Below are 23,967 nucleotides of genomic sequence, written 5' to 3'. Positions count from 1 at the left end.
TTTCTGAAATTGAAAAGACTAGAAGCAATAATGGAAATTGACCTAAAATGCGTACACTAATGTTAAGACAGTCAATTAGGAGAGCACGATTCTAAAGTGTCAGAAATACCTTTTGACCATATTTGGAAGTGGAACCATTTACCTTTAGGGGGGTCTTATTAAGAATTGTGAATATTAGGTAAACTGATTACACATATTTTACAAGAACCATTCAGGAAAAAATCACATAGTCCTACCTGTCTACAGATGAAGTTTCCAAGACTGAATTGTAACAGATGAGATGTTGTGAAGTCTAGGTCTTTTTGGAGCCTGTGCAACCAAAAACAAAGTATTATTGTGGTGTCAGCTGAATGATAGGAATGACTCTGTACATCAGTGTATGATTGTCAAGAAAAATTAAAGTGGCAATATGTTCCTCAGGGTTCTTTTGTTTTTCTTTATTACAGGCAAGGCAGTGGTGATTGAGCTATACTATTATTTATAAACCCAGGTTTAACTTTTATTCGAATTGGATCTGAGATGCAAAATTCAAATTTAGACCCAGACCCAAACTTTCCCAAAATGTATGTATGTTTGGTTCACAAGATTTGGTTCCGGGTGGTCTTTAGCATTTTCTGGTAACTATTATTAACAATTCTAATACCTATCTTTAGGAATTGAACTGAAATGTTAGTGGGTAACATTTTGAAAAGTGCCTAAGACCTGGTCTACTCACCTATTTTGTATGGCTATATCTATTTTTGTTAGGGGTATAATTTTTTTAAAACTAAAATACTGATACAACTCTGGTGTGGATGCAGTAATATTGGTATAAAAGTGCCTTATATCAATACAACTTATTCCCTATCCCACATAGGAATAACTATACTAGTATAAAGCACCTTTACACCAATACAATTGCATCCATTCTTAGGGTGGGGATAGAGGTTGTGCCACTTACCTTTATAAGTATAGTTAGAGTGATAATTTTTGAGTGTATACAAACTCCTTAGTGATTTAGGTGTCTAAGTCCCATTGACTTTCAGTCACTGTCACCACTATCTATGTGATAAGAGTTGGTACAATACAGGTATAATTTGGCTTCCCTCTCCTAATTCCTCCCAGTGTCATGAGGAAAGAGACCACTTCATATGATATTGCTAAACATGTATAGAAGGTTTTAAAAAAAGACATAATTTACCTTTCCAATGTCCTAGAGAAAAGCAAGCTGTATAGAAATAAGATCACACCATGGCTTCCTTCACCTTTGAACTGATAAAAAAACAATAAAGAAGGAATTATGGCAGTTACCCGTGATTGGTTGAGATACCCCTTCTGTTAACTCTTCAGATTTGTATCCCTTGCACCTTTTGCTACAATCTTAGATGAAAATACTGGACCAAATGCATGAGCTGCTGCTGCAGTCAACGGGAGCTTTGCCACTGACTTATTAATCACAGTAGGATCAGGTCAAAAGGGGTGATAGCAATCTTTCATATCATTTCTATTATTTCATAGAACAAACTACAGTCCTATTTGTTGTTTTCTTTGTATGCAGATTTTAACAAATGATTTTAGTGACTTTACAATTTTTTTGTATTTTTACAAACCACTTTTTCATTAACATAAAATTTAGCTCCTGATTACATAGAGTGGAGTATCCTGATCCCATTGAAGTCACTGGCCAAACTCCCATTACTTTCACTGAGAGCAGGATCAAGCCGCGTAATGTATTGTTCTAATTTCCTGTAGTGAAAATCAGAAATGATTCATGACATGTTCATAAAGTTTCTGAAGATTACATTAAATATGATGTTATAAGCAAGATCAGATTTTATACGAGAAATAGAATGGGTGGGAAGCAGCAAAATAACTCAACATAAGAAATTGCTTATTCCTCACTTACACATTGTATATGATCACAGATAAATTTCTGAGCTGCTTCTTTCTCAAAAAATTCAAACAGCTGGAGCTGTAAGTCAGGAACATAAGAAAAAAATAGAACAGAAGACATTAATTATATCCAAAAGTGGAGTTTTCAACCCACTGTTGTATTTCTTTCAGACAAACAAAAGAAGAATATAGGAATCTAATCTGACTCTGCCTGAACTAAGGCATTCAATTATATACAGGAAAACTAAATAAATAGTTATAAAGTTAACATGTTTGCCCTTTTAGGAGGGTGGGAGAAATCATAGTTGTTAATCAAAAATAATTATAGCCTCTGGATTCATATAAAGAGATAGAAATACCTTTCAGAGCTCCAGCTGTGACATGGATCTTAAAGTGCTTATAATTTGTAATGTATCATAAGGTAGGGCACGGGTTTTATGAGATTTTATATTTGTCTTTAAAAAAAACCCCCACTTTTTTCTGCAAATCTTGTTTATAACAGGTACTGTATTTTCTTACTTACTCTTTCAGTCAAGTTATCTATTTTGTAGTCTATATTGGGTGTAAAATAAGTATCAGTGGTGACAAGACATACAATGGCTTTCCGACATTCCCCTGCTGTCCACAGAATATCTCCCAGAGATTCTGCAAGAGCGTTTTCTTGTTCTGTTTGGCTCATTTCACATAAACTGTAATGCAGGACACAAAAGAATATGAAAGGCATGGCAATGGCCGATGAAACTACCACAGGAAAATTCTAAGGCATTGTGTACGCTCAGGGACATCCCTGATTCAGCACTCGGTGCTGGCATCTAAACATAGACAGTGCCATACTGGGCTTTGTATCAAATGAGCTAAAGGACCGGCACAAACGCAGCTACACCAACTGCTGGCAATTGTTTGCTGAATCAGGGCTGTGCCTGAGGATAGCCAAGGTTGTCATGAACATTATGGTGTTGAAGGGTTTTCTTATTATTATAAACGAGTGCCCTGTGTTCTGACATGATTTGGTCTTTCCTGTGTTAGAACCATTTTATAAGCATGCTACAGAATTATGATACAGTTCAATGAAGGTTAGGGTTCTAATATTCATTCTCTAACCTGGGTTGCCTCTGTCTGCGAGGGGTGAGACCACGATGTGTTATGATATGGTCAGGATACTATCATGTAATAACCTGATCCCTGACACAATAAAATATGTATGTAGATCGGCCTTAGTTGACAACCAAATTCTATCCCCACAGTAAAACCTGTGAGAGGAGGCCAGAGGACCTTGAAGTGTTTCTGGCAGATGATCCTCTCATGGGGATGAGCTTAGAGGGTTGGAGGAGGCCAGAGTATGAAAACGATAGCACTGAGGTACCTGCTTCTCTGCAGCACTGCCTCTGCCCCTCCCTAGAATCATGCTGCCGTTGGCTGTCCATGTCACAGGCAATTTTGTAAGTTAGTGCTATTAGCAGCTGCATTAGCTCCTGCCTGGTTATCTGCCGCTGTTAAAGGGGGATGGGGAGCATGGCTGGAAGAGGTTTTAGGAGTTCTGAGAGGGAGGACCTTGCCACACTGGCTTCCAGCCCTTCGGATGCGTTCCCACTCAACTTTAGTGTATTAGCTCCCCTCCAAGCCTCACTGAGAGGGGTTTAAAAGTTTCTGTTAGATCTTTGCTCATGTTTTTGTCTCTCTCCTTTGGTTTCTCTGAGGGTGCTATTGAAGACTGTCACTGCCAGAGAAAGGAAGATCTGCCTTTATAGCAAGTGCAGCTTTACAGAGCTATCCTGATTACCCTGTTTGCCCTATCACCTGAACTAGGGCTAAGCAAGTTCCTGTTAAATCCTGCCTGATCTCTCTGAACCTTGGGCTGCTTTTTGTGGGTTTCAGTGCTGCATGGCATAACCTATAAAGAATTAGGGCCTGGTCCCATTGACAGCAATGAGGTTTTTTGGTTCATCAGGAAAAGGATTGGGTTCTTGGTTTGACCATATTCTTGTTGATTTACTTTCTAAATAACACATTATATGAGCCATTGAGTTATTTTCAAATAGTGTTTAGTGCAGGGGTAGGCAAAGTTTTTGGCCTGCAGACCACTTCTGGGTATAAAAATTGTATGGTGGGCCATGAATGCTGCAAATTGGGGGTTGGGGTGTGGGAGGGGATGAGGCCTTTGGCTGGGGGTGTGGGCTCCTGGATGGGGCTGGAGATGAGGGGTTCGGGGTACAGGAGGGTGCTCCAGACTGGGACTGAGGGGTTCGGAGGGTGGTAGGGGGATCAGGGATGGGGCTCAGGATGGCAGGCTTCAGGCAGCGCTTACCTCAAGGAGCTCCCGAAAGCAGTGGCATGTCCCTCCTCTGGCTCATACGCGGTGGTGTGGCCAGGCAGCTCTGCACGCTGCCCCATCTGCAGGTGCCACCGCCGCAGCTCCCAGAAGCAGCAGCATGCCCACGGACGGCTCCTACGCGGAGGCGTGGTGCTGGCCATGCAGTTCTGGACTCTGCCCCATGCACAGGTGCTGCCTCTGCAGCTCCCATTGGCCATGCTTGGCGTGGGGGCAGTGTGTTGTGAGCCCCCTGTCTGCCCCTACATGTAGGAGCTGGAGGGGGGACATGCTGCTGCTTCCGGGAGCCGAATGGCAAGCTCCTGACCCAGCTCCCAGGCTGGAACACTGGAGCGGGTCAAGCCCTTGACCCCACTCCCTGGCAGGAGCTCAAGGGCAAATTAAAAGGCCTTATGGGCTGGGTGCGGCCCGTATTTGCCCACCCCCGATTTAGTGGTTTTGTGGCTGTCATAGTGAAATACTTGTCAACCCACATAGCCTGGTTCTCCGCTCCTTGACACCAGTGTAACTCTATTGATTTCAATGGAGGTCCTCCTGATTTACACCAGTGTGAGGAAAGAATCAGGCCCATGAAATCCATGTGTCACAGCCTCAGCTAGTGTAGAGTTAAGCCAGTTTACACCAGATGAAAATCTAGACCGATGTGGTTACTCAGATTTTGGATCCATCAAGGAAGATATCACATTGGAAACTGGAAGGATTTGCTAAGAAAGGAGCTGCAGCAAAAACGGTTAAATTTTTTCCTTTAAAACACCGGTGAATTCCTATTACAATATATTCAGCCAATTAGCCAGCCTGAACCCCAAATCTGGCTCTTTACCAAACAGTGCAGTCAGCACATGCATTTGTTATCATTAAGAAGGACCACATGTGCAGAGAGGGATAGCACCTGTGTTTTCAGGGCTTTCATTCATTTTAGCGCTATCACATTGGTGTCCTTTGCAATGACTGCTGACCCCTGCCTTCTCCTTTCAAACACTGACAAAGAATGTGCTTGAGATCAGGGGAGGGTTTTAATTTCAGTTGCCAGTACAAAGGCCGGCCATGCAGCATGGAAATTGTCCATAAGTTCTGGTCACCACAACTCAAAATGGGCCAAACAAGCAAGTCCATTGGCCATAAAACTAAAAGATTTCTGAGAGAAAAATCTATAGCAAATGGACCAGATTCTGCTCTTCACGCTTGGATTTGCAGAAGCATAACGGAGAGTAGACTCTGTCTCTGTATAACACATAGGACAACACTAATCTTTCTGTTTATGTCCAAATAATTTAAGTAATTCGTATTTTTTTGTGGGAAAGTACATTTTCTTACCCTTGGAGGGGAATATTTTCCTCTCTATTTCTTATGAACAAGCAGTATTTAATGATGTACACCTGTACAGCCATCAGAATTGCTCTTGCTCCCCCCTAGAAAAATTTCAGAGAGTTAAAAAACCGTAAAACACCAACCCTCTGCCCCATATACTAGTGGAACCAAACTACAATGCGCTGTGTGGATTTTATGCTAATTCCAGCTGTCTCTGACCAAAGTTTTAGCTTTCAAATACCAGTGTCAGTAACTTGTCCAGCCTGTCTGAGACTCTAAAATGGCCACCATGCTACTGACAGCTCTGGAGATAAATGGAAAAGTAAGTAGAGAGAGGGCTTATGAGACTAAAATTAGGAAATCACTATCCAAGAAAGGGCACAATTTTGACCCTGCTAGATGCCTATGCTGGGAAGATGTCCCCTTTACTCCTTTATGCTGGCTACAGCTATCTGTATGGTGCAACATGGGGAGAGAGCAGCTGCTGCCCAGTCACTACTTGTCATCCTGTGCAGTGGGCATGCAGGGGCAGAGCGTAGGTGGAGCCTTGAGTAGCTAGCACAGCAGTCTGCTCTAGATATAGGACAGGTTCAGGTTGCATCTGGCTACTTTCTCCCCCTCCCCAACAGAGTCCCAGAGCACCAGAGGGACCAGATTCTCTGAATTGCAATCTGATTCCTGATTTGCTTCTAGAGTAACACAAATAGCTCCTGACCCAGGGCTCATTGCAAAGTCCAACTAAGGCCTAAATTAATAAATTAAGCAATAGCAGACCCTTCAAGATTAGAAAGTTTTGGCCGGACTAGCTAAAAGTTTTTCAGTGAGGTTAAATGGAATTGCTAGAAAGAATTGTTACATAAATAGTAGATTGTGGACATTCACAACATTAATTGCTTACTGCCGTCGTCTTGCTTTACTTTTAAGGCCCTGACCCAGCAAAGCACTTAGCATGTGTGTAACTTTAAGCACCTTAAAAAGAACAGGAGTAGTTGTGGCACCTTAGAGACTAACAAATTTATTAGAGCATAAGCTTTCATGGGCTACAGCCCACTTCATCGGATGCATAGAACACCCTTACTCTACTTGCGCTACATTGATGACATCTTTATCATCTGGACCCATGGAAAAGAAGCCCTTGAGGAATTCCACCATGATTTCAACAGTTTCCATCCCACCATCAACCTCAGCCTGGACCAGTCCACACAAGAGATCCACTTCCTGGATACTACAGTGCCAATAAGCGATGGTCACATAAACACCACCCTATACCAGAAACCTACTGACCGCTATACTTACCTACATGCCTCCAGCTTCCATCCAGGACACACCACATGATCCATTGTCTACAGCCAAGCTCTAAGATACAACCACATTTGCTCCAATCTCTCAGACAGAGACAAACACCTTCAAGATCTCTATCAAGCGTTCTTAAAACTACAATACCCACCTGCTGAAGTGAAAAAACAGATTGACAGAGCCAGAAGAGTACCCAAAAGTCACCTACTACAGGACAGGCCCCACAAAGAAAATAACAGAACGCCACTAGCCGTCACCTTCAGCCCCCAACTAAAACCTCTCCAGCACATCATTACAGATTTACAACCTATCATGAAAAATGATCCATCACTCTCACAGATCTTGGGAGACAGACCAGTCCTCGCTTACAGACAGCCCCCCCAACCTGAAGCAAATACTTTCCAGCAACCACACACCACACAACAAAAACACTACCCAGGAACCTATCCTTGCAACAAAGCCTGATGCCAACCCTGTCCACATATTTATTCAAGTGACATCATCATAGGACCTAATCACGTTAGCCACGTCATCAGGGGCTCGTTCTCCTGCACATCTACCAATGTGATATATGCCATCATGTGCCAGCAATGCCCCTCTGCCATGTACATTGGCCAAACAGGACAGTCTCTACGCAAAAAAATAAATGGACACAAATCTGACATCAGAAATCATAACATTCGAAAACCGGTAGGAGAACACTTCAACCTCTCTGTCCACTCAGTAAAAGATTTAAGGGTGGCAATTTTGCAACAGAAAAGCTTCAAAATCAGACTCCAGGGAGAAACTGCTGAGCTTGAATTAATATGCAAACTAGATACCATTAACTTGGGTTTGAATGAAGACTGGGAGTGGCTGGGTCATTACATATGTTGAATCTATTGCCCTAAAGTTAAGTATCCTCACACCTTCTTGTCAACTGTCTAAATGGGCCACCTTGATTATCACTACAAAAGTTTTTTTTCTCCTGCTGATAATAGCTCATCTTAACTAATTAGCCTCTCACAGTTTGTATGGCAACTTCCAACTTATCTGTATGTATATATATGTTCTTACTCTATGTTCCATTCTATGCATCTGATGAAGTGGGCTGTAGCCCACGAAAGCTTATGCTCTAATAAATTTGTTAGTCTCTAAGGTGCCACAAGTACTCCTGTTCTTCTTGCAGATACAGACTAACACGGCTGCTACTCTGAAACCTGTCTTTAAGCACCTTAGTAATTACATTGAAGTTACATTGGGACTGCTCATGTTTTCAAACGTAGGTACATGCCTGCTGGATTAAAGTGTAATGTGATCACATTTGTTCCTTATGTGGATCTAGAAACATGTTGGGGCTTTCCTTATGGGACATATTTTGAATTGCCGTTGGGGAGCATGCATATGATTTGAAGTCCTCTACAGTGCATTTCATGGAGAAAAACAACAAAAATAGTGTACGGCTATTTAAAGGATGATTAAAATGTTTAAAAGAAGTTGGAAATACAGACCTCAGGATTGACTCTATGGACTAGGAAATGACAGAAATCATGAGAAAAACTGTCTAGAGAGGGGACTGGATGAGGAAATCTGAAGGGACTGGATTGAAGAAACAAGTTTTATAAATAGGAGACGGTAAATGAACAGAGGAATCTGAACACCAGCAAAACAGAGCTGGTAAATCAGTGCAAAATAACAATACCAACAAAAGAAGAGCAATAGTAATCATATCTGGACAGTTATTACAGAGAAAAACAAAACCTTGAAGAAGCAAGACAAAAGAAACAGGAAGGAAAATCCCACTGCTAGATAGAGGAGTAAACTGAAGAGTTCTCTAAATGGTTAGATTCCTGTGTGCAGTTTCACTGCCTAAAGGAAGAACAGAGCACTTCATTACAAATCTCCTGGAAATCTCTAAATTAAAGAGTCCGCCAAAGGCATGAAAGGGGAAAAGTGCAGAAATGTCTCAAACTCTATTTCAGCCCATTACTTCTAGTACTATTATAAATAAATCCTCTCTCTTTTTGGTATTTATAGCCTTTAGATATTTGCAGACTGCTTTGTCCCCCCTCAGTCATTGCTTAGCCATGCAATATATTCAACTCTTGTAATCTCTCCTCATAAATCATTCTCTCCAGACCCATAATTATCACCTCTGAGCACATTCGAATTTGTCCATATTTCTGGTATTTAGATGCCTGGAATAGAGCACAGTGTTCAGGTGTGATCATGCAGAATTAGAGTCTGGTAAAATTAGAGTACATTTGCAAATCCCCGCAGTTCACTCTGTGATACTGAAAATACATGGTCAGTCATTACATAAAAAAATTTTACCTTTTCTGCCTCCAAAGCATAGGATAGATCAGAATATGGAGCGTGGAACTTGAAACATGATTTTTTCCATTCATAGCTGAAGACGTGGAACGTGTTTCCAAATAACATTTTTCGGAGCCCCTTAACATGAGAGGAATAAAGATAGAATGGGTCAGATTCTCATTACACTAGGGCCAATTTACACCACTTTGGCAATGTAGAGGGGCCTTCAAGTAGGAGTAAATTACATTTACATTCACTTTCAGGCACCTTCCTTCACATTGCCAGCGCACTGTAAAGTGGTCATAGGGTGCATCTACATTTGAGCTGGGAGATGTAATTAATTCCCAGCTTGCTTACATGTGCCTGTGCCTAAAAATAGCAGAGCGTCCCTCATGGCAGAGGCAGGGGCGTGACTAGATGCCTGAGTACATACCCAAAGGGCTAGGTGGGATTGTACTTGGGAGAGGGGGAGCCGCCACCAATGACACTGTGCTATTTTTAGGTGCAAGCTTGAGCAGAACTAGCATGGGTACATCTCTGCAAGCTGGGAATTGCACTTCCCAGCTCAAATATAGATGTACCCTTCGTGAGAAGCAGGCCCTATGACATGAAAGGAAAGGAAGCATTTTTGGTTAGTCACGATGACTTATTTCAGGTCTCAATTACAATAAAATATAGCTCTAGGTTGAATTATTAATTTTAGGTTATAGCACCTAGTTAAAAGGAATCCACTTTTTCAGATTTGCTGTTGCTCTTTTGTGTAATTCCAGGAATGAAAGTCTGGACCCACTGAAGTCAGTGGTAAAAATCCCATTGAGTTAAATGGGGCCAGGACTTCACCCCAGAGATGCAAAGGGGCCATAAAACTGGCTTAACTGGCTGCTTGGGAAGTCTCCTGTGTAAGGCGAAGCATAGAACTGGTGTGGCTGTTCACTCTCCCTAGTGGAATGCCTTCATCTCTTTAGTCCTACTCACATGAGTGAAGCCATGTATATACGTGTTTACCCATTCAAAATGGATAAAAAGCCACTATGCACCCATCACTTATTGTGCTGCACTTCTAGTCAGAAAACACTTAATGGGAACACCTGCCTGTGGTGTTCACCTCGTGAGAGCGTGGCATAGAAAAAAGAAGCTTGGTTTAGCCAAAAGAGAGCACGTTCCCCATACCAGTCAGAGTAGGGTGTTCCTGGGCAAACATCATGAGTCCCTCTGTGCACAGCCTCTGCTTAAGCTACTCAACGTCAGAGATGGAATGATTTATGCACACGGTCTGTTGTATCCAGTGTGGAGAGATTCATTTGAAGTCAGTGCGACTACTCATGTAAGCAAAGTCATTCATATACATGAGTCTTTGCAGGACTTGACCCTTACTATCTATTTTGTAAAAAGGAAAGGAGTACTTGTGGCACCTTAGAGACTCACCAATTTATTTGAGCATAAGCTTTCGTGAGCTACAGGTGAGCTCTAGCTCACGAAAGCTTATGCTCAAATAAATTTGTTGGTCTCTAAGGTGCCACAAGTACTCCTTATCTTTTTGCGGATACAGACTAACACGGCTGCTATTCTGAAACCTGTCTCTGTTTTGTGTGTGTTCACCAATGCGGTTCTCGTGTCAGAATTTTACCCTTAGTGTTAAATGCCTGAGCTTTATGTTACATGGGTGTTTTACATTAATAGATAACTGGGATTTTTATTGATCCTTACAGCCTGTAGGCACCAAAGACCAATTCTGCAAGTTCCCCATCTTCAAAAATCCCATTGAAGTCATTGGAGACTCTGCATATGGCAGGATCATGCCCCAAAATATTTAGTGACTTAAAAAACTAGCCTTTTGGATAAGGGAAGAATGTTAACCTAATCTCCTGAATTTATGACCAGTGTTCTGACACGTAGGCCAGTGGTTCTCAAAGTGTGGAGTTCCCCCCACAGGGGAACGTGGAGGAACATGTAGGGGGCACATGGGGCTGGAGCCAGCCTCCACAGGGAGCAGGGAGGGAGCTTCATGCTTCCAGCACTGCTCCATCCTCACACCAGCTCTGCCTTCAACCCTGTTCAGCCCCGAGTCCTGCTCCACCTCCAGGTCCAGCTCCATCCTCGCTCCCTCTCTGCCCCCATGTGAGCTCCGACCCAAGTCACAGCTCCACTCCTCCCCAAGACTAGGTCTGAGCCCAGCTGCAGCTCCACTGCGCTTCCTGCTCAGGCCCCAGCCTGGCTCTGCCTCTTGCTCCAGCTCCACTCCCATCCCCAGTTCTGACCCCAGCTCCATCTTCAGCTCAAGCTCTGCTGCTGAGGAAGCTTTGGCTGTGCAGTAATGGAGGGGTGTGTGTGTAGACAAATTCCATTGCTGGTAATGGGAGGGAGGGTGTGACTGGAAAATTTTAAGCACCACTGCACTAGGCAACAAAAATATCAAATAGCAAAGAAACAATATCCTTTATTATTTGTCATAGTACCTGATAAACATTGTATTATATCAGTTTTGTGGCTTGTACAGCAACTGTGTTCTTTAAAAGCATAATAAATAAATAAATTAAATTTATATTCTTCTTTTATCAATACCAACAAACTGCACCCTTGAATCCAATAATAATCTAATACTCATATAACACCAGATAAATTCCCAGGTCTTTCTTGATTTGGTGAGGTTAAATTACAGCTCATGCTTAATTGACAAGATCTGCTTACCACTGCCATTTCTAGGGAGATAGGCAGGCCGCCCAGGTTTGACGAGACTGTAAGCGGTTTGGGGATTAAGAAAGGGATAGTGGATAGAAACTGTCCCTGCTTTTTGGAACTTCTAAACTGAGATGCTTCCATTCCATCCTTGTTGTCATAATCAGATTTGTGATTGTCTTGGTATTTCTATAGAGAGAAATGAACAGGACTTGTATATTCTTTCAGCTGCAGGAGGTAGAAGCTAGCTTATTCCTATGCTTGGTCCTACTAAGTTATTTCCTTCCCCCATACCCCCCAGCGTCCTTTTTTCGTAACAACATGGACATGATGAAGTTAAAGTTATTTTAAAAAGTGGTAAAAGATTAAGAATACATATTCTTTGTCATATAATTCCAGATAGTTAAAAGGAAACTATAAAATATACACTGATGTTCTAGATTTGAAATAATACAGCAATATATTTAAAGAGACAGACTGACATGTAATTCTGCAACACTGCTCAAATGGTGCAGTTTTTGTAATAACTGTATAGTTATCTTTCTAAAGGCGGTTTCAAGCCACATAATTCCTAAAATTTTCTGTTTATTGCATTGTGGAAACTAACACACAGATAAAATCACTTTCAAGAGTCAAATTCCCAACAAGGTCGGACATTTCTATTTTTGCGGTTGGGAAAGGAATAAAACAAATACTTTTCTACTTACTATTTGGCTTTTCTTTACCTCTTCCTGCAGTATTTCAGTATAACTTAACTTTGAATCTACTCGTCTTCTGACTTGCTGTACTTTTGGACCGATGTCCATAGTTTGCCAGTGTAATGAAAGCAGTTACAGGAGAAGTTACCCAGTGACAGCTGAACCTTGGAAAAGAGAATTGCCTTCCTAGCTGCCTGGATTACCAGAGAACAGGAGAAGATCTCTTTCTTGTCTAGTGAATAAATCATCTGAGTCATAGGCAACTACTGGAAGAGAAGCTTTATTGCAAACAAAAAGACGAAGCTGTCACATCGGCACTTTGAATGTTTTTTCAACACTGCCACCTACAAAATGTTATTTATCTAATATGTATTTTTATTTTGTCTTCCTTCCTTATACACTTAGTTTTGAATAGGATTTCTAAAGAGTTTAAATTATTTCACTGTCCCCTATTAGGACATGAACAATAATTAATAATTAAAAAAATCCAGAGCTATTTCTGCTTTAGAACAAATTTGTTCAGGAAGCCATTTAAGAACAGACTTCAATAAAGGTGATGCCTTTAATTTCAAGTTAGTTTATTTTAAACATGCATGATATTGAAAGTCAAATATTGGTTTTATAACCAGAAATGATTGTTTTAGCCTAAATACTAATTAGGGTGAAAGAGTTATCTGTACATATTAATTGTTTTAAATTGCTTAATACGCAGTTTACTTGTCTGTCTGACTCACCTTTTATTTTTTTTATCAATGGTTGCCAATAACTTCAGCACATTCTAATGACTACAGTACAAAAATATATAATCTATGACTAAACTTTTTTGATATCTTTCAATTTAAGGTTTGGGGCAATACATGCATTTTGTATTTCTGAACACTGTCTTCTTACCTATGTTTTAAAATTGACCAAGAAACTCTTGACTTTTAGACAAAAAAGTTCGTTATCCTAGATTCTTCTGTTACTTTGAACCTGATTATGAAAATTTCTCTTCCAAATATATGAAGGCTTGCTTCTCAAAGGAAAAATGTATAAGCAGAAATTGTTAAAACAGGCTTTTTTACAGTTTGATTATTATTTTCTTAAGAGAATACGAGCATCTAATGTGCTACATGTTACATGAGTAATCTCTTAAATACGATTGCCTACTGAAGCAATCACAAAAAAGGGCAGACAAATATAAAAATGTTACCTTTGAGAAAAACAGTTACTTGGTGAATTGTATTATTGATTTCCAACCTGCAAGTGAAAATAAAACTCAGCTGAAAAAAATAAATGCAGTATTAACCTAGTATAGTTTTCTTTGACCAGTGGGGAAGAAAAACTTAAAACCAAGGAATCATACTTGCATTTTGAAAATACATTTGAGAACGCAGACATAGAAATAAAACATTTAAATTTGTAAAACCCCTAACAAAAGACTATCTGGTTATAAGAATATGTGAGAACAAAGCAGAATAAAAATCTTACCCATGGCAACTAAAAATTTCTCTCCATTTATCTCGATTTGAATTTTTGCTGGATATCTCAGCTAGTTCCATTTGTTGTAAGCTGTGTTCACCATTGGATGCTTCCTTGTACATCTGCACTCTGCACAAAAGTAAGAGATGTAAACATTAAAAATAAGGATATAAACTCCCTTGTATCTAAAAGAGAACTGACCCTCTTGGCACATATGCCTATATGAAGTGTCCTAGCTCATACCATCAGATCCTGATTAAACTTTTATTAGAGTTGGACATAGTCTGTTTTTTTTCTGCTCACTGTATATACAGCATGAATGTTTAATCCAAGACACAGATTTATACAAAAACAAACTGCAATTACATATCTGTTTCAGAGAAATCTGAATAATTAACTTGATGGCACTAGGCTTGGGAGAGTGTAATCATTTTCATATAGCACTGCAGGGAAGCCTACCTAAGGACCAAATCTTGATTCTATTCATGGCTAAATGCCCATTGACTACAAAGGGAGCATGATTTGGACCTTAATGAATGCTTGGTGCTGAAATAAGTTTCCTGAGGAACACATTTACTAAACAGATATCTATGAACTCTGACACATTCAACACAGTGATGTTACTGTGGGAGACAAGCTAGTAAAAAAGATGAAATTTAAGATGAAGGCTGACACCTTGTCTTTGACTGCCCCCCACTTGTCAGTGTTTAGAGTTGACTGTTAGACTTATAGACTGATAGATTTTAAGGTCAGAAGGGACCATTATGATCGTCTAGTCTGACCTCCTGCACAACGCAGGCCACAGAATCTCACCTACCCACTCCTGTAACAAACCCCTGACCTATGTCTGAGCTACTGAAGTCCTCAACTCATGGTTTAAAGTCTTCAAGGTGCAGAGAATCCTCCAGCAAGTGATCTCTGCCCCATGCTGCAGAGGAAGGCGAAAAACCCCCAGGGCCTCTGCCAATCTGCCCTGGAGGAAAATTCCTTCCCGTCCCCAAATATGGCGATCAGCTAAACCCTGAGCATGTGGGCAAGACTCACCAGCCAGACACCTGGGAAAGAATTCTCTGTAGTAACTCAGATCCCACCCTATCCAGTGTCCCATCACAGGCCATTGGGCATATTTACCGCTAATAGTAAAAGATCAATTGTTAAAATTAGGCTATCCCATCATACCATCCCCTCCATAAACTTACCAAGCTTAGTCTTGAAGCCAGATGTGTCTTTTGCCCCCACTGCTCCCCTTGGAAGGCTGTTCCAGAACTTCACTCCTCTGATGGTTAGAAACCTTCATCTAATTTCAAGTCTAAACTTCCCGATGGCTGGTTTATATCCATTTGTTCTTGTGTCCACATTGGTACTGAGCGTAAATAATTCCTCTCCCTCCCTGGTATTTATCACTCTGATACATTTATAGAGAGCAATCATATCTCCCCTTAGCCTTCTTTTGGTTCGGCTAAACAAGCCAAGCTCTTTGAGTCTCCTTTCATAAGACAGGTTTTCCATTCCTCGGATCATCCTAGTAGCCCTCCTCTGTACCTGTTCCAGTTTGAATTCATCCTTCTTAAACATGGGAGACTGGAACTGCACACAATATTCCAGATGAGGTCTCACCAGTGCCTAGTATAATGGTACTAACACCTCCTTATCTCTACTGGAAATACCTCATCTGATGCATCCCAAAACCGCCTTAGCTTTTTTCACAGCCATATCACATTGGCGGCTCATAGTCATCCTGTGATCAACCAATACTCCGAGGTCCTTCTCCTCCTCTGTTACTTCCAAGTGATGCATCCCCAGTTTATAACAAAAATTCTTTATTAATCCCTAAATGTATGACCTTGCACTTTTCACTATTAAATTTCAGCCTATTACTATTACTCCAGTTTACAAGGTTATCCAGATCTTCCTGTATGATATCCCGGTCCCTCTCTGTATTGGCAATACCTCCCAGCTTTGTGTCATCCGCAAACTTTATTAGAACATTCTCACTTTTTGTGCCAAGGTCAGTAATAAAAAGATTAAATAACATTGGTCCCAAAACTGATCCCTGAGGAACTCCACTAGTAAACTCCTTCCAGCCTGACAATTCACCTTGCAGTATGACCCGTAGTCTGCCGTTTAACCAGTTCCTTATCCACCTTTCAATTTTCATATTGATCCCCATCTTTTCCAATTTAGCTAATAATTTCCCATGTGGAACTGTATCAAATGCCTTACTGAAATCGAGGTAAATTAGATCCACTGCGTTTCCTTTGTCTAAAAAATGTGTTACCTTCTCAAAGAAGGAGATCAGCTTGGTTTGGCACGATCTACCTTTTGTAAAACCATGTTGTATTTTGTCCCAATTACCATTGACTTCAATGTCCTTAACTACTTTCTCCTTCAAAATTTTTTCCAAGACCTTGCATACTACAGATGTCAAACTAACAGGCCTGTAGTTACCCGGATCACTTTTTTTTCCTTTCTTAAAAATAAGAACTATGTTAGCAATTCTCCCGTCATATGGTACAACCCCTGAGTTTACAGATTCATTAAAAATTCTTGCTAATGGGCTTGCAATTTCTTGTGCCAGTTCCTTTAATATTCTTGGATTAAGATTTTGTGGGCCGCCCGATTTAGTCCCATTAAGCTGTTTGAGTTTGGCTTCTACTTTGGATGTGGTAATATCTACCTCCATAACCTCATTCCCATTTGTCATCCTACCATTATCCCTAAGCTCCTCACTAGCCTCATTAAAGACTGAGGCAAAGTTTTTGTTTAGATATTGGGCCATGCCTAAATTATCCTTAACCTCACTCCATCCTCAATGTTTAGTGGTCCCACTTCTTCTTTCTTTGTTTTCTTCTTATTTATATGGCTATAGAATCTTTTACTATTGGTTTTAATTCCCTTTGCAAGGTCCAACTCTATATAGCTTTTGGCTTTTCTCACTTTATCCCTACATGCTCTGACCTCAGTAAGGTAGCTTTCCTTGCTGATCCCTCTCATCTTGCACTCCTTGTAAGCTTTCTGCTTTTTCTTAATCACCTCTCTCAGGTGCCTGCTCATCCAGCTTGTTCTGCAACTCCTGCCTATGAGTTTTTTCCCCTTTCTTGGGATGCAGGCTTCTGATAGTTTCTGCAACCTTGACTTGAAGTAATTCCAGGCCTCCTCCGCCTTTAGACTGTTGAAAGAGCAATGGTCAGATATGTAGTATGCACAGTTGAGCTGTGGGAAATACATTGGTTTCATGTTGTAGGGGGTCATGGAAATATTTTTTCCCTCCTTTTTATTTCAGTTTGTGAAAACTCAAGAGTAAACCTAAGACAAAATTAATTTCAATGAGCTTTGCCTGGGTTCAGGTCAAAACTAGAGAGGAGTCAATACATGAGAGCACTGATTTGAATTTCCCCAGGAAATGTATGAATTCAGGGCTTTGTTCCAGGCCTATGCAAAGAGTAAACCACATGAAATTATGAAGTTTTCTTCCTGAAAAGCAGAAACAAGGATATATATATAGGCACAAAAGAAGATTCACCTGGAACACCAAGCGGAGTGTGTCTCCACATCTGATAATTGTAGGCTTCTCCCACAGGAATTTGTTATGGAACTTTTTTCTTTTCTTCAGGCTTCTGATATTAGTAGGATAGAATTGTTCTACAATCCAAAATTCACCTTTCTTGTCAGCCTATACTGAGGCTTATTTAAAGCATGTTGTAATGGGGCAGTTTATGTAGACAAGCTAAAGTAAGCCAGTAATGCTCTACCTTGTGTCTGACAAAAACTGGCCTCTAGGCAGAGGTATCTAGAATCTCAAAAGTCAAGTTCAGAGACAAAAAATGGGTCACATTTCCCCAACTTCGGAGAGTCCACAATCCTTGAATATCATGTAGCTGGGGAGAATGAATATGATAGTGCAGAACTGTCCCATGGATACAACTGAGAGCTGCTTACACAAGGCCAATTTTGGTTCTCAGAGGCAAGTAAAAGAGTTTAATGTGGGGAAATGCCATTGGGAAAGTGGAAATTATAATCTTCCCCTTAGTCCTGAGAAGGGGTCCTGCTTATGGGCCATGTTCTGGCCTCTTTGCACCATTCCGATGGCAAGAAGAGACCAAACCCCAACCACATCTCCCCATTGTGAAGTACTTCAAATACAGAACAGTCTCTAGCATAGGTGTGTGTCTGGGGGATCAAGAGGGCATATGGACAGAGTGCAACTCCTTGAGGCTGCTCTACGTTTTACTGGGGGCTACTCTCAGATATTAGAAGGAGCAAAGGTAGCTTAAAGTATCTATGTGCCCTCCACCACAACTTGCCCTTGTCTACACCAACTGCAAAGTTGTGTCAGAATTGCATGTATTAGCTTGACCCTTCAAGGTCTTGTTCCATCATGACTAGATTTTGTGGTGAAGACAAGCCCTAATTAGACTCTGTCTGGGAGAGTAACTCTAAAACTGACCCAGGGATCAGGAGAGTTTTTCTATCAGATCCACTGCTCCTGTCTCTGCCTCAGGTTTCCCCCCATTTCTCCCCTACAGAGATCCCCCACAGTTTGATGCTACAAAGTAGGCTTCACATTCCCTATCTGTTCCTGGTGCAGTGGATGTGGGGTGATTCTGCTGTGTTTTGGGCACTCTGTGGTAGGCAGAGGGCCACGCGATTTAGCTTTGTGAAAGCCAGACAGCAGCATCTAGAGCCAAAGCCCTGACACTGACTAGCATACACCCTTTCTCCTTAACCTTCCAAGTCTGCTGTGCATAATAAAAAATGAATAATTAATCAGAGAAGGTGAATAAATTACTTTAGCTTAAGGCATCAGTAATAAGATCTGTGTAAATCTCAGCTGTTGACAGCATAAATCCTTCTAGGTGATAGTTTGGCATTTCCTGTGCCCATAGCTGATTTTTCTCATACAAATTAATAGTGACTCTCCTGTTTTTCAGTTTTGATATATCCAATGGGCCCAGTCCCATGAGGTGTATGTATTTGCACAACTCCAGTTGGACTCAGTGGGAGCCCCAACCACAATGGGCTTGTAAGACTGGGTCCAATATGAGCAATTACCTAACAAGCCAGTAACAATGGGTCAATAATCACAGGGAGGTTTAAATGTAGAGAAAGGCCACTGAAAGGTGGGAATGTCCAGCCCTTAGAGCCAGTGAAAGGCACAAGAGCCATACATGGATAGCTCTCATTTGCTGTTGATTCCAAGGGGTCTGTGAAGCAGACCCATGGCCATTCAGCAAAGGGAAGAGGATTTCCCTGCTTTGTATCTTCCTCTGTCTTTGTACAGTGCCTATCACAAGTAGGTCCTGATTCTGACTGGCGCTTCTAATTGCTACTGCAATACAAATAATAATTTATAATAATCCCTGCCAGCCCCCACAGAATGATCTGGGAGCAACATTGTGAGGAGATCCTTGCAAAGTTCTTCTCACCCTTAACCCTTTCCTATGGGGTTTGGTCAGGAAGGGACAAGCTAAGCTCATATTAGGTAAAGGAACAGAACCATCTTTTATCCTAACACCTCCCTCCCAAAGGTTGTGAACATTTTAATATTTGTCCTCTCTATAATCTGCACTACTGACCCTGGTCTTAATAAATAAATAAAAAGTGGATCTGCCCTAGAGACTGACTTTACCACTTCTAGGATGTGTTATAGGTCAGTTTATTTGTGTTATTGTTTTATTAAGTGTTTAAATGACCAATGAAATGTATCAAAATTATGTAAAGGAGATGGTGGTATGAAGAGGTTGACACTTAATCAACAGTTTCTACAACAAAAAAATTTTATTTTGTTTCTATATACGCCCCCTCTTACAGTTGTTCTTGGTTTGTAAGATAGCCTTCATCAAGGAAACATAACAGTCAAGTGTAATGGCTTCTTACGTGCACTATAATGACTATTGTACTTTGATGCCATACTACATTCCACCATATTGTATACACCCCTCTCTGTGACACATCAAAACCTGTCTGAGAAGATGTGCTCAGTGGATGCAGGCATTCTTTTAGACATCATAATGCACACAATTTCCATCATGAGACATTGTAGAAGACTATTTTTAACAAAAGTTTAAGTAGAGACATGTAGGAAGAAGCTTTACCAGCCCCTGAAAACTGATTCCTTTTGAAAAAAGTTAGGTTCTGAGGAATTAGCAGTTGTTACTGAACTCTCTCCATTACACCATTCAAAGTGCTGTTGAGTACATCATACCTACTTAGAAACATTAGGTGAAACATTAGGGGTTTTGTTGTGAAATTGAGCATTGTCCATTAGCCTGGTGTTTTTAATGAAGAATAACTTTATTGCTTCACTAAATGTGCTTAATAGTTATCTCTTCCTTATAAAAGGCCAGTATAGATGTCCCCAGCAAAGTGCAGAACGTGGTTTGCTCCACTGAAATGGATGGTTAGTAACATTTACTGGATACTGGTAGTTATGATATAGTCAGACGCGTGGAAAGGAATGGGAGCGCTCACCTATTGTAGTATCACCACCTTTTAGGCCGGATTCTGATCCTCTGGGCAAAGCCCAAGAATGGAAAAACCTATGGAGAGACATGGACCCCTTTACCTCGACCCAGTATCCAGGCCCTCCTTGCTCACTGCCAGAGACATTGTGCACCTCCACTCAAGGATTTTAGGCTAGTGGATCCATGTAGATTGTGGGCTTGACACCCAGACCCTAGAGCAAGTTTAGGTTTGAAGTAGTGCTCTGTGACACACGGGGCTCATGAAATGTCCCTGCTCTGCTTATCCAGGGCTCCCTCCTCACCCCCACTGGTAGAGGACCCTGAAGGCTGGGCTTGGCAGGAAGTACTGCCCAGCAGGATTTGAGTGGCAGCCCCCAGCAGCCTCCTTTTTGGCTGACACCAGTACTTAAACCAGGAAGCCATAGAGGGGAGCTGTCTGAGCAACCACGCAGACTGTCCTACTGTCTCTGCTTCAGATCGTGCTTGTGATAGACTCTGGCTTCTGCCCCTGGTTTGTCCTCAACTTTGTTATTCGATTGCTGTCTGTAACTTGGTGCCCGACCCTGATTTCCTGGTAACCTGATCCTACCTGCCTCCTGTTACTGGACTCTCACTTCACTTTCTAGCCTGCCTTGGGGGTATGTCTATGCAGCAGAGAAAAACCTGTGGCTGCCCTGTGCCAGCTGACTCAGGTTCATGGGGCTAAGGCTGTGGGGCTGTTTCATTCTGTGCAGACTTCTGGGGTCAGGCTGGAACCCAAGCTCTGGGACTTTCCACCTCGCAGGGTCCAAGAGCCCGGGCTCCAGCCTGACCCCAGACATCTACACACCAATGAAACAGGGCTGCAGCCTGAGCCCCATGAGCCTCAGTTGGCTGGCACGGGCCAGGCATGGGTGTCTAGCTGCTGTGTAAATGTACTCTTGCACTTTCACCCACGGGTAACCTGACTGTGCCTGCCTCCTGATGTCTGACTCTCAGTTTGCCCTCTGGCTTGTCTCGGACTCTGACCTCCCGAGTGCTGCTCTGACCCAAGTGCTGCTCTGACCACTAGATAACACTGCCCTCGTCCCAGTTGAGACACCAACCCACCCTCGTGTTCAGTGGAACTGTATTAGTTCTGCATTTCAAACTTTGGTTTCCAAATGGTTAAGTGGGTTCTGCTGATTCACTGAGGGAGGTATCTCATCACTCACCTAGATATAGAGGATGTGGTTGTTAAGAAAGGAAGAATCTAGGGTGTGGGCTGAGCAATCCTGAGGTAGGAGCCCTCCTGGGGGATGGCATGAGCTGAACTTTCTTATGTTAGTAAGGCAACAGTGTTTGGGCTTTGTTTTGAACAAGTTGTGAAAGACACCTGCTCACACAGCTCTATGTGTCAACTGAGAACTGCACATGTTGTTCTTGAAGCAGGACCTGCAAACTCTAGGAGTCAAAAGAGTCTGAAAAAATCATTTACCTAAACATAAATATAAACAGGAATTATATTTCAGAAGAGGTGTGTGCGTGTCTGGGTGGGTGTGAGAAAGAGTATATTTAAAGCGTTTTTACACTTTGGGCCAGATTTCGTCCTCATTTACACTGGTGTAAATCCAGAGTAATTCCATTGAAGTCAATGGAGTTATCCTAGATATATATGAGTGTAGTTGAGCAAGATTTAGCCCAGTATTTGTATAATATTTTTAAAATGTTGTCACATTAAAAGAAAATGTACCAAAAACATTTTATAGGAGCAATGCTATATATCGTACATCACCACACAGCTGAGATATGTGGGGATTTTGTATAATTGCTGCCCCTGCCTCCCCCAGGATATGTTGTTTAGGGAATTTCAGGTGCAACATGTTTCTTTGTTCCAAAAAAATCCCCATCCTGCTGTATATTTTTCAATTTGCCTGCCTTGAATTGTTTGAATCCTAATATTAGCACAAAAATAATACATTCCATCTGTAGATAGATCTTAAAATGCTTTACAAAGAAGGTTGTGTCAGTGTCCCCATCTTCAAGATTGAGAGGTTATATGACCTATCCAAGATCACTTATTGAGCCAATGGCAGGTCTTCTGACTCCAGGTCTAGTGTTCTAAAGGCAGTCTTGTCCAATGGGTAGAAGGGAAAAATTATTTAGCTGTAGATGGCTAATGAAAGTCATTGCATTTTTGTGTGCCAGTCACATCCTTAAATTGGGTGCCTAAAAACAGTTCAGCTCAGTTCACAAAATCAGTGAAACTGAGGTGGCAGAGATCTATTAGGTCATCTTGTCCATGTACGTAGCCATGGTATGTGTTAATTTTGAATACATATGTTTCAATATGAAGCTTCCATCATAGAAATGTTGCAGCTAAGAAGCTGCAGAGTTAATTCCCAGGCAGGTAGATTATTAGGGGTAATAAATAAACCCTGGCTAGTGAAGTCAGAACTATTTTAACATTAACAGGTTTCAGAGTAGCAGCCGTGTTAGTCTGTATTCGCAAAAAGAACAGGAGTACTTGTGGTACCTTAGAGACTAACAGATTTATTTCTGCATCCAATAAAGTGAGCTGTAGCTCACGAAAGCTTATGCTCAAATAAATTTGTTAGTCTCTAAGGTGCCACAAGTACTCCTTTTCTTTTAACATTAACAGATGCCAGGAGCAATGAATTAGTGTTTTTAGGGTTTTTCATAATGTCTGCAGCAGTGAAATGTAAAGAGGAATCTGTTTTTCCCACCTTGCACCATCTGTTATTTATAACAATCAGTAATAGATAAGTTGTTCGTGTTAGTTACAGGAGCAAATTAGTTTTATTTTTAATTGTTTCTCCCCTCATGTGGTAGGTATTTTATATGAGGATAAGAACTGTAATCACTTGGAAGATAAATGGAAAGTTAGGACTTTTCCCTGTATCATGATACTTGGAATAAATCACCTTTCTTTATATAGGGAAACAAGTTATAAATAACTCAGTGGGTAACCTTTCATTAAAAGCGTGCTTCAGTTACTAGAAAACATGTCATTGAGGAATAATGCCTGCTATTATGATTCATCCATATGGTTTTATAATCCCCGGTTAACACTTCTTTGCCCAGTGTATTTACTGGACTATACTCTCCCAGTTGTTCTTAGGCAGAACACCTCATTGATTTCAGTGGGGAGTTTGGATTAAAATTTGACAGCACAAGCCAGTCCAGTATGTGTAATTCCGACATGCTATATGCAACAGCGGTCGGTCTGTTTTAGATCTCATCTTTTCCATAAGTGGCTCTTCATTGCTGTCCTTCAGCTTCTGGGCTTTCTCCTTGTCTGCAGGGGTGAGAGACATAGAATTTAGGCACATATCTTGTGGCCCAGGGAAAGGTGAGGTGGGATATTCTTTCAATCCACCTGAAGGGGCTGGTTGGCTGGGACTCTAACTGGGAAGCTTAGTACCGGTCAGTTCTAATGTAGATGGTAGGGACAGAAAATAGGTTTTGCATGGTTTCTGTTATAGTTAGGGTATGTCTACCCAGCAAAAGTTGCGTGTTTCGGCTAGTCTACCTGAGCAAGCTTAAATCCAGCTAGTGCGGGTAATAGCAGCCAAGTCAGCAGAGTGAG

The 23,967-nt window shown here is 41.4% G+C and overlaps 1 protein-coding gene across 1 annotated transcript in view; it reads right to left on the bottom strand.

Annotated features, from left to right (window-relative positions):
- Positions 1–20,544, bottom strand: part of MINDY4B (MINDY family member 4B) — a 31,050-nt gene extending 10,506 nt beyond the window's left edge. The window contains exons 1-10 of the mRNA XM_077826880.1: positions 20,501–20,544; positions 13,945–14,064; positions 13,686–13,713; positions 11,789–11,965; positions 9,119–9,238; positions 5,516–5,610; positions 2,396–2,561; positions 1,886–1,951; positions 1,181–1,251; positions 237–309 (exon numbers count right to left, since the gene is read on the bottom strand). Of these exons, the coding sequence (XP_077683006.1) occupies positions 237–309; positions 1,181–1,251; positions 1,886–1,951; positions 2,396–2,561; positions 5,516–5,610; positions 9,119–9,238; positions 11,789–11,965; positions 13,686–13,713; positions 13,945–14,064; positions 20,501–20,544 (960 nt within the window). The remainder of the gene's footprint in view (positions 1–236; positions 310–1,180; positions 1,252–1,885; positions 1,952–2,395; positions 2,562–5,515; positions 5,611–9,118; positions 9,239–11,788; positions 11,966–13,685; positions 13,714–13,944; positions 14,065–20,500) is intronic.
- Between the last annotated feature and the right edge of the window lie 3,423 nt (positions 20,545–23,967).

The sequence above is a fragment of the Eretmochelys imbricata genome, chromosome 9 (genome assembly GCF_965152235.1).
Source record: "Eretmochelys imbricata isolate rEreImb1 chromosome 9, rEreImb1.hap1, whole genome shotgun sequence".
NCBI classification, from domain to species: domain Eukaryota; kingdom Metazoa; phylum Chordata; order Testudines; family Cheloniidae; genus Eretmochelys; species Eretmochelys imbricata.
This window is presented reverse-complemented; position numbering and strand designations above follow the sequence as displayed.